This window comes from Mirounga angustirostris, unplaced genomic scaffold (genome assembly GCF_029215605.1).
Source record: "Mirounga angustirostris isolate CCGP_5_RB_7025 unplaced genomic scaffold, mMirAng1.0.hap1 SCAF_13, whole genome shotgun sequence".
In the NCBI taxonomy this organism is placed as follows: domain Eukaryota; kingdom Metazoa; phylum Chordata; class Mammalia; order Carnivora; family Phocidae; genus Mirounga; species Mirounga angustirostris.
The window spans coordinates 7343348-7354339 of record NW_026991721.1 but is presented as its reverse complement, the minus strand read 5'-3'; the positions used below and the strand labels follow the sequence as shown (position 1 = coordinate 7354339).

Here is a 10992-nt window from a genome sequence, read left to right as displayed (position 1 = left end):
CCATCCTGCTTCTCTGAAGTTCTTTTTTGCCTCCCCACCCTTGCAGAAAATATGAATTAGCGAATCCTATGGAGGGAGACAGGGAAATATTTGGCTACAACTGGCACGCACTGGACACAATAAAACTGGGTAGGTAGATAAAAGAAGGGAACTAGGAAGCAGAGGAGAAGTCGTTTGGACACGTTGGATGGGGCGGGCTTGAACACTGGTCAGAGCTGAGTGATCCAACCTCCCCAGTCCTTAACTCTTTAAATCACCTAGTTCACGCTTTACCAGCCACTGAGAACTTTTTAGACGCTCCCTGGCCGCAAGCCAAGGCCGAGAACTGCGCCGTCACTTGCGACCGGCTCCCTGGACCCGGGGAAGGAGGACGCAAGCCCCGGACAGGCGGTGGCTGGCGGAGACTGACCCGGAGGGGCGGGGGCGGCGTGGAGGAGGCGGAGGCCGGCTGCCAGCTCCACTCCGGCTCGGTTACCATGTCCCGCCAGGCGAAGGACGACTTCCTGCGGCACTACACAGTCTCCGACCCCCGGACCCACCCCAAGGGCTACACCGAGTATAAAGTGACCGCGCAGGTGAGGTGGGGCCCGGCGGGGACCTTTACCCTTTTAACAAGGGGGGGGCAGTGTTTTACTTTAAGGCAAAGCACTGCTGGACGCTCCCTTTTTAGACGACAGAAATGCATTTCCCCTTTAAGGGGAGGCTGCGGTATAGACTTCGTTTACATCTCTAGCCGTCGGGGGTGTGGCCCTGGGAGGGCGCTGTCCTTTTAAAAGGGCGTGGACGGCAGTTCTCGGAGTGGGAGGGGTGGGTTCCCACGCCCAACGTGTGGTGTCTGCGCATCAGGCTGTGAATTTCTTTAAATTAACACGAAAACTCTGGCTCAGTCCAAATATTAGTTAGTTCTCCAATCTCTTGGAGTAAGTCGTGTTAACTGGTTTGTTTGATATTTACATAAAAGCCCTTTTCAAGAGTTTAATTTTTAATTTTTTCAAAAAAATACCTGTGACTTTAAAAATTCATACAGCTCGAGAATTTTCAAGAGTAAGTCTCTATCTTCACCGTCCCAGCAGGAAGTCAATAGGGAAAGACTAAAGTTGACTACGAAGCAGTAACAACTTTATAAGCAGATTTTATAGGTACATGGGGGAAACCATGAGAAGAATTTAAAAATAGAATGATATCCGAGAACTGGTTGGGGGAAGACTTTTCACCGTAAATTGTTTTGTACTTTTAGCATTTTAAACTAGGCAACTATTAAACTGGTGCATTCGTAACTATTAAAGGGAAGCAAAAACACAGACACTTCCAAAGTGTATACCTCTGAGCAGGCAGTGCTCAGATCGGGATATAGACATTTCCTTCACCCCAGAGACTTTCTTTGTATCTTTCCAATCTATAGTTCTCCTCCCACAGAGGTAACCACTGTCCTGACTTCTGTCACTGTAGATTAGTTTTGTCTGTTCTTGAACCTCATCCGAATGAAATCATTACACAGCAAGTACTCACCTGTGTGTGGCCTTTTTCACTCTATGTAATGTTTTTGGAATTCATGTTGTTGCATGTATAAGTTGTTTGTTCTTTTTTATTGCCATGTGATAGGAGTCCCTTGTAGAAATATACCACCATTTCTTTATTCATTCTCTTGTTGTTGGACATTTGGGTTGTGTCTAAAAAAATTTTTAGTTGTTACGAGTAGAGTTGTATGAACATTCATGTACAAGTCTTTTTATGGACATGTGCACCCATTTTTTCTTGGTATGTACCTAAGAGTGGAATTGCTGGATCATTTGATAGCTACATGTGTAGTTGTCCTAGAAATTACCAGTTTCCAGGGCGCTGTTTGCTGTTGGTCCTAACTGAAACTGACAAAATATTTAAAAGAATGTTTAAGTAGCTCTGTGGTTGGAAGTTGGCCAGGTTGGTGGCTGATATTCAGAGCCTGATAAGAACTTGTGGGGTTTTTTTGTTTGTTTATTTGTTTGTTTTGACCTTTATCCCTATGCTAAATGTACCCAAAGGGACAGAAAAACCTTTCAACATAGATGGATGTGTCAGTCTTTTGGTATCTTTTAGGTGGCAATCCAATTCCCTGAGGAATTAAAAACAGCTGTCCTTGTTTTACACCTGAGTCTTTTTTTTAAAAGATTTAATTTAATTTTTTTTTAAAGATTTATTTATTCATTTGAGAGAGCAAGAATGAGAGAGAGTGCATGAGAGGGGGGAGGGTCAGAGGGAGAAGCAGACTCCCCGCTGAGCAGGGAGCCCGATGCGGGACTCGATCCTGGGACTCCAGGATCATGACCTGAGCCGAAGGCAGTTGCTTAACCAACTGAGCCACCCAGATGCCCTTATTTAATTTTTTAAAAAGATTTATTTATTTGTCAGAGAGAGAGGGAGTGCACAAGCAGGGGGAACAGCAGGCAGAGGAAGAAGCAGGCTCCCCGCTGAGCAAGGAGCCTGATGGGGGACTTGATTGCAGGACCCTGGGATCATGACCCAAGCTGAAGGCAGATGCGTAACCAGCTGAGCCACCGGGGCGCCCTGGAGCATGCAACTCTTGATCTCAGGGTCGTGAGTTCAAGCCCCATGTTGGGCTTAGAGATAACTTTAAAATCGTTAAAAAAAAAAAAGAAAGAAAGAAATCACCAGTTTTCCAAAGTGGTACAGTACTTCAAAGTACTTTTATAATCCCATTCTCACCAGCACTTGGTATCATCAGCATCTTCAATTTTCGGCATTGTAGGTGTGCCTGGGTGGCTCAGTTGGTTAAGCGTCTGCCTTCGGCTAAGGTCATGATCTCAGGGTCCTAATATCAAGCCCCACATTGGGCTCCCTGCTCAGCAGGGAGCCTGCTTCTCCCTCTGCCCTTCCCAACCTCTTGTGCTCACACTCTCTGTCTCTCTCTTTCTCTCTCAAATAAATAAAATCTTTTTTGAAAAAATTCGGCATTTTAAGTGGGTGGGTGTGTAATATCTCACTGGAGTATAATTTGCATTTCTCTGATGACTAATGATGTTGAACATATTCTCATTGTCTTATTGGCCATTCAGACACCTTCTTTTGTGGGAGGTGCCTGCTCAAATATTTTGCCCAATTTCAAAAGTTGAGTTGTCTTTTTAGTATTGATCTGTAGTTCTTTATATATTCTGGATATGACTCCTTTGTCAGATATATGTATTCCTCAACAGTTTTTAAATCTAGTTTCTTTTACCCAAGATATTTCAGGCCAAGTCTATTGTGAAAAGCAAAGGCCAGGGTTTTGGTCCTACCAGTCCCTCTTACTTGGTATGTGATTTTTTTTTTTTTTTAATTTTTACTTTTAACTGAGGTATAGTTGACATACAATATTATGTTAGTTTCAGGTGCACAACATATTGATTCGACATTTATATTCATTATGAAATGCTCACCATGGTAAGTGTAGTTGACCATCGGTCGCCATACAAAGTTATTGCAATATTATAGACTATATTCCCTATGTTGTACTTTTCATCCCTATGACTTATTTATTGTACAACTGGAAGTTTGTACCTCTTAATCTGCTTCATCTATTTCACTTACCCCTCCATCCACCTCCCCTCTGGCAACCACCAGTTTGTTCTATTTATGAGTCTGTTTCTGGTTTTGTTTATCTTGTTTTGTTTTTAGATTCCACATATAAATGAAATCATGTAGTATTTGTTTTTCTCTGTCTGACTTATTTCATGTAGCATAATACCTTCTCAGTCCATCCATGTTATCCAAATGACAAGATTTCATTCTTTTTTATGGCTGAGTAATATTCCATTGTATATATCTACGACATTTTCTGTATCCATTCACCTATTGATCTATTGATGGACACTTAGATTGCTTCCATATCTTGGCTGTTGTAAATAATGCTGCAATAAACAAAGGGGGATATATATCTTTTTGAATTAGTGTTTTTGTTTTCTTTGGGTAAATACCCAGAAGTGAAATTACCGTATCCAATGGTATTTCTATTTTTAATTTTTTAGGAAACTCCATACTGTTTTCCATATTGGTGCACTGATTTACATTCCCTCCAACACTGCATGAGGGTTCTCTTTTCTCTACATTTTCACCAACACTTGTTATTTCTTACCTTTTTGTTCGGACTGGTGTGAGGTGATATCTCATTGTGGCTTTGATTTGCATTTCCCTGGTGGTTAGTGATGTGGAGCATCTTTTCATGTGTTTGTTGCTTATCTGTATATCTTCTTTTGGAGAAACGTCTATTCAGGTCCTCTGCCCCCCCCCTTTTTTTTTTATATTTATTGAGCTATCTTTACTAGTGTCCTCCCTCCTTTCTTCTTCCCTCCCTCCCTCTCTTCCTTCTTCCCTCCCTTCCTCCCTCCCTTCCTTCCTCCCTTCCTCGAGCCAGTGGGGGATGCAGAGAGTGTGGGAGAGAGACAGAATCTTAAGTAGGCTCCACACCCAGCTTGGAGCCCTACATGGGGCTCGGTCTTACGACTCTGAGATCATGACCTGAGCCAAAATCAAGAGACCCACACTCAACCAACTGAGCCACCCAGGCACCCCCTGGTTTTTTAAATTGGATTGTTTTGGGTTTTTGGTGTTGAGTAGGCGTTCTTTATATATTTTGGATATCACCTCATTATCAGATAGATCATTTGCAAAATGTGCCATGTGATCTTGCCACAGGTCACGTCCCCTCTCTGCCCCTCCACTTCCTTATCTGGTAAATAGGTCTGTTAATCCTATCTGCCACCTTGGGTTCTAGGATAATTAAAAGGAGATGTTTGGAAGACTATCAAGTAGTCCACGTTGTAGAGTGTTATTTTCTAATTATTATGATTATACCGTAGTGAGTACAGAGTCTTCTTCCCAGCTCAGACCCCATTCTTCTCTTCTAGAGGTCGCAACCCCAGTGATGTTTTCTTCCGCCTAAAGGAGTGTTTTGCCCACAGAGGCTTCCTCACTTACAAAAGGGAGTGGCTCCTGGGACAGAACCTCGTTCTTTAGAGAACTGGAGGTTCTTCCGTTTCAGAAGGAGATGCAGGGACGTGGCCCGTCAAAGGAAGTGAGGTAGTCCTGGCTTTGTTAGCACACGTGTGAAGTTGGGACGGCACAGAGATTAGCACGACCCCGGCGCTAGGATGGCCCGCAAGTTCATGAAGGGACTGAGATAAAAGTTGGGCTGAGGACCACAGGGTCTGGATGGGATCCTCCCATCTGGCACATGAAGAAACTAGCACCTGATAGAAAAACTGCTTCAGGTGACACAAAGCCTTGAAGCCAGGACACCTTGATACCAGTGGCCAAGAGCCAAAGGCCACAACGAGGGCTGGGAGGTACCTGGGGCATCGCTGGATTTTACTGCGCGATGGGGTGTCAGATGTCAGTCTCTGGTCTCACCTGGTTCTTGCCTTTCTTCCTCAGTTCATCTCAAAGAGGGACCCAGAGGATGTCAAAGAGGTGAGGCTCCTGGGAGGAAGGGGGACCATTCCCTAGTTCCAGATGCAGGCGCAGCAGAGGAACAAGTGGGAACTCCGCGGCCCTGGGAGGAGCAGGCGTGGGGCCCCGACCCACGCACGCGCTGGCCCAGGCTGGGGGTGGGGAAAGCCTCTTTCCACCGGCACCACGGCCGGCCTGGGCCAAGTCTCGGGTCCCTGGCAGGTGGTGGTTTGGAAGCGGTACAGCGACTTCCGCAAGCTGCATGGGGACCTGGCCTACACCCACCGCAACCTCTTCCGCCGCCTGGAGGAGTTCCCGGCCTTCCCCCGCGCCCAGGTGTTTGGTGAGTGTTGATCTAGGCATTCAGGCCAGAGATGGAGGGAGAGGTGGGCAGAGGGGACCCCTGCTGGGCGGGGGGGGGGGAGGAGAGCTGGATGGGGGGCCAAAACCCCCAGCAGAAGCCACTTTTGGGGAGGGCCCTTAGAGACAGCCTCATTTCACACATGGGGAAACTGAGGCTCAGAGCAGCCTAACCCTCAGTGTGTGTGGAGCCCTTCAGCATTTCTTCTTCTTTAGCCCCATTTTCAAGACAAGGCAGCTGAGGCTCAGGGTCATAGAGGGGCTTGGCCTGTAAGTGGCAGAACCAGAATTCCTCCCCCAGAGCTGGGGTCTGCGCTGTCCAAAAACAGCAGCTGTGAGCCAGAGGTGGTGAGTCTGAGCCGAGGTGTGCCGTGTGGGTTGAATGCACACTGAAATAGAATGTAAACTATGGCGATAATTTATATATTGATCACAGGTACAAATGAGACTATTTTGGATATACCGGGTTCAGTGGAATAAATTATTCAAGTTGAGTTAACCTGTTTCTTTTTAACGTGGCTACGAGAAAATGAATAATTGCACATGTCACTCGTGATGTATTTCTGGTGGACAGGACCGATCTGTTAGCTGGGTCTCTAGACTCCCGTGAGATACTCTTTCACAGTGAGGCGAAGGGTTGCTGCCCGCAGGGGATGCAGGCTGTGGGCGGTGCGGCCTGCTGCTAGGTCAGAGGTAGTTCATTCCGCAGCATGCCTAGAACAGAGCAGGGAGACTGTGAAAAAGGAGGTACTTGCTGTGTGACCTTGGGCAAGTCACTTCTCGTCTCCGAGACTTCCTTTCCTCTCCGTTACATCAAAACCATCTGAAATTATTTTGTTTCTTGTTGGTTGCCTACCCACCTCCCGTGTCTAGGATGTGAATCCACGAGAGCAGAGACCTTGCTTTCCTCCCATTCACCTTCTGAACCTAGCACATTAGTAGGTGCTCCGTAAACATCTGGTACATGGAGGCCTAGGGGGCTTGGTCCCTGATTGCAAGCAGCCCACGCCCGCCCCCCAGGAGGAGCCAGGGAAGATTGCTGGGGGGATGGCCGGCTGCTGGGATCCTCTCCAGCAGAAGCAGGAAAGTGACCCCTGTGGCTCGCTGTTTCTCTCCCCACCCCTCGTCCTGGGGGGCGCTGCAGGCCGGTTTGAGGCCTCAGTGATTGAAGAGCGGCGGAAGGGGGCTGAGGACTTGCTTCGCTTCACTGTGCACATCCCCGCGCTCAACAACAGCCCCCAGCTCAAGGAGTTCTTCCGGGTATGTGTCCCTGCTTGTCCCTCTTCCCCGGCACCTGGGAAGCCCACCTGCCCCCTGGGCTGCACCCTGAGACTCCCCCCGCCCCCTCCCCCGCCCTGTGCCTGTCTTTCTCTCCTGCAGGGTGGGGAGGTGACCCGGCCCTCTGACATGTGCAGAGACCTGCACATCCTGCCACCCCCTCTGATCCCCACACCGCCCCCTGAGGATACCTGGTTGCCCCAGCCGCTCCCCACAGAGAGGAGAGGCCTGGAGGAACTGGACGTGCCAGGTACATCAGGGTTGGGAAGGGAGCCAGGGATGGAGGGCCTGGGGGTGGTGGAGAGCACACACTTCCTTCTCAGTGAGCTTAGTAAAAACTCTGCAGTATGTCCCAGTTCCTCTACCACTAACGTGCTGAGGAGCTCTGGCCAGGCCATTTTCCTTCTCTAGGCTACAGCTTCTTAGTCTGTAAAAGGGGTACCACCCTGACGAGGAGTGGGCTCGTCTATGCCCGTGGGTGCCACGAGGAGTTAGTGAGAGGGTAATTGTATTTTGAAAGCTGGGAAATGATAAGGACAGGCATGAATGTCCCCATTGATTGGTTCCACAGCGGATCCCCCACCATCCAGCCCTGCCCAGGAGGCCCTGGATCTCCTCTTTAACTGTGGGAGCACCGAGGAGGTGTCCGGTTCCCCTGCCCGAGGCCCCCTCACAGAGGCTGAGCTTGCCCTCTTCGACCCCTTCTCCAGGGAAGGTAACAAGCTGGGACAAGCAGAGGGGGGCTGAGGTGGGGGCAAGGAGGGCGGGCAGAGCCACCGACGAGCGTGTGTAGTACCTGTGTAAATGCTAGAAAGACTCCCCACTCCGGGCAGTTGGCAGCCTTAGTGAGCATTGGAAGCTGGCACCCCGGTGCCAGGGCTCGTGAGCTGGATGCCCCTGGACAGTGAGCAACCAGGGAGAAAGAAAAGGGAGATCTTCTCAGGGACAGGTGGATCTTCTCCCCAAGAAAGCTCTGGAACAGGCAGGCATCACACCGTCTTGGGAGGATTTGAGTTCCTTCCGTTGGAAGCCCAAGGTGGGGGTTTCCTGGCCGGCTTAGGGTCGCGCTGCAGATCCTGAAGGCAGGAGAGGCCTGTTGGTCAGGGGAGTGAGACTTGGGCTCAGAGGAGGAGGCCCTCCCACAGGAGGCCCAGGCATGTGGGGGCACCACAGACCCGCCATAGCGGGGGAAGCCCCCTCCCCTCTTCCCGTGGAAGAGTAGAGAATGGCAGGAGGCCGATTGAACCAGGTTATTGAGTGAAGGGAATGATGAAGAGGAACCCGGTTTGGGGTTACCCATTTTGGAAGGTGCCCAAAGGCTAAGAGCGAGGGTTCAGGGTTCGGTGGGCAGCATCCCTGGTCCCAGGCTCTGAAACACTGCACCTTTTCCTTCTCAAAGTCTCCGACCCAGTGCTGTTGCTGTAGCTGGGGGGTTGAAGCGGCTGATCTGCTTCAGGATCATCATGAAAGCGTTTCAGTTTGGAATCCTCCCATCTTTTTAAGCCCATTTTGTTGGCTTTTCTTCTTTGCCCTTTCGTGACCTCCCGGGCACACCCTCAGCTTTGTGATCAGGTTTCAGGCATCTGGGTTCGCTCACCCCGGGTCCGATCCAGATCCAAATCGGGACCTCAGTCTTCCACCCAGTTACTCAGCTCCAAACCACCGCCCTGCTCGCCTGGGAGGAGTATCCTTTTACTCTTCTTGTTCTGCTTCCTCCCGTCCCTGCTCCTTCAGCCACTCCACAGCTGGGATGGGGAAGAAGGAATTAGGGGGAAAGGTGAGGGTGGTGCCACCGGGGCCTGCCTGCCTTGCCCCAGCTGAGCCCCCAGGGGTGTCCAGTGGCCAGATGCTCCGACAGGAGCCTGTCAAGATTCCTAGGACGTAGCTCCCATCAGACATTCCCTTGGCCCATAAGAAAACTCCCGAACTCTGGGACGCCTGGGTGGCTCAGTTGGTTAAGCGTCAGGGTCCTGGGATTGAGCCCCACATCAGGCTCCTTGCTCAGTGGGGAGCCTGCTTCTCTCTCTCCCTCTGCCTGCTGCTCCCCCTGCTTGTGTGCTCTCTCTCCCTCTCTCTGACAAATAAATAAAATCTTAAAAAAAAAAAAAAGAAAGAAAAGAAAACTCCCAAACTCTTGCCCCGCCAAAGCCTGGAAGTACAGTTTGCTCAGATGTTGCCTCATCTCCTTGCCCCACTGTTGTGGGCACCTCCAGCAAGTCCCTCAACATCAGAGTCCTCCAGGCAATGAGCTGGCACTCGTCTCTCTCTTCAACACATGCATCAAACTCTCGTACTCACGTTAGGGCATCCCAGGAACTCCTCTGCCTTCTGCTCCATGAGCAACACTGGCTGTATGTCCAGCTGGGAAGTAAGAGGTCATCTTCCCTTCCTGCAGGAGGCCTCCCAGTCTCCTCACGGGGTCACTGGGATGGAGTTAGACCGGTGAGTGGTGCGCCATGGTGCTTCCTATTCTGGCACCTTCCCTCCAAAGGCCTTTTCGCCAATGATGGACCAAATCTCTAGCCTTCTCTTGTATAAGCTGCAGAGGGCATGTTTGGCCCCCTTTTGGCCAGTCCTGGGGTATATAAGGAGACCTTCTCTCTGGAATGTGAGGACACCCACCACCCACTGTCTTCATGTTTGGGTCCTCAGCTGAGGTTGTAAGACCTGAGATTCTCTGCATCTATTATTCCGACATTCCAAGGTTTGGAGCATTTCTACCCTTGGCCTGGCTTAGTTGGTCTGGCATCCTTCAGTTGAACTTTACGGAGGGAATTCTTAGATTTGTAGATCAACTGTAGTCAGGAAGGAAGTAGGCCCAGTGACCCAGACCTCGCAAACTAATGTTAATATGTACCTAAAGAATTAGGAAGGTAATACTGTTTTTACAAAAGCACAGGAACTCCACCAATTAAACCAATCATGGCTAGTCTGTTATATATGAATGGCTTTTGAATTGCTCAGGCACTGCTTCCCTCCACCTGGGGCAGGCTGGTACCTTGATGGGCAAGAGAGGTCTGGGGATGGGCCGCAGGCCCTGGGAAACAGAGGGCAGTCTGGCCTGAGCCCTCCATATCTGACTGTAGAAGGTTCAGGCCCCAGTCCAACCCACATGGGTGAGCTGGCAGCGATGGAGGCAGAGTCTGAAAGGCTGGACCAGGAACCCTGGGAGCCTGGAGGGCAGGAGGAGGAAGAGGACGAGGAAGGCCGGCCAACCCCTGCCTACCTGAGCCAAGCCACAGAGCTCATCACCCAGGCCCTGCGGGATGAGAAGGCAGGTGCCTACCCTGCAGCTCTGCAGGGCTATCGGGACGGCGTGCACATCCTGCTACAGGGCGTTCCTGGTGAGTACGACCGGAAGGTGGAAGGTTAGGCCTAGAGTCTCAGGCGGTGGAGGGAAGGGAAGGGAAAGTGAAAGACAAGTCAAGGATCAGAATTGGTCATCACTGACAAGCTGTGCAACCATGGGCAGCTTCTTTACCTCTTGTGGCCTCAGTTTTCTTATTTGTAAAATGGGGAGAATGGACCTGATTCCCAGGGAGGTAGGGAAAGACACATGTTGATGCTCTGTGAACTGTAAGGGGCCCGACCAGGGGTTTTGAACCCAGGGATCTCAGCTGAGCCATTCTCTCTTCACAGGTGACCCATCACCTGCCCGCCGGGAGGGTGTGAAGAAGAAGGCAGCCGAGTACCTGAAGAGAGCAGAAGAAATCTTGCACCTGCACCTGTCCCAGCCCCCCTCCTGAGAGGGAGTGAACCCCTGCCCAGGACTGTAGCCCCAGCACTGCCAGCTACCCCCTTTCACTCTCCCTGGGGCCTTGCCTGATATCCTGGTCTTGTAACACTAGGGGTCATTTCTGTATGTAACTGGACCAAGAATGAGACAAATAATGAATTCAGAGCTCCTTGACCACACCTGCCACTTTGGAATCA

General features: G+C 50.2%; 1 protein-coding gene across 2 annotated transcripts; it reads left to right on the top strand.

Annotated features, from left to right (window-relative positions):
- Positions 1-325: 325 nt before the first annotated feature.
- SNX15 (sorting nexin 15) lies at positions 326-10969 on the top strand. 2 transcript variants are annotated; one of them, XM_064576207.1, is made up of 9 exons: positions 328-575; positions 3360-3417; positions 5407-5442; positions 5644-5764; positions 6926-7041; positions 7162-7309; positions 7631-7774; positions 10146-10403; positions 10699-10969. In XM_064576207.1, exons 2-9 carry the CDS (start codon positions 3406-3408, stop codon positions 10803-10805), a joined length of 942 nt encoding a protein of 313 aa, XP_064432277.1. In that variant the 5' UTR covers positions 328-575; positions 3360-3405; the 3' UTR covers positions 10806-10969. The 2 variants fall into 2 exon arrangements, with proteins under 2 accessions (XP_045749295.1, XP_064432277.1); XM_045893339.3 differs by lacking the exon at positions 3360-3417 and having other exon boundaries at positions 326-575.
- Positions 10970-10992: the final 23 nt, after the last annotated feature.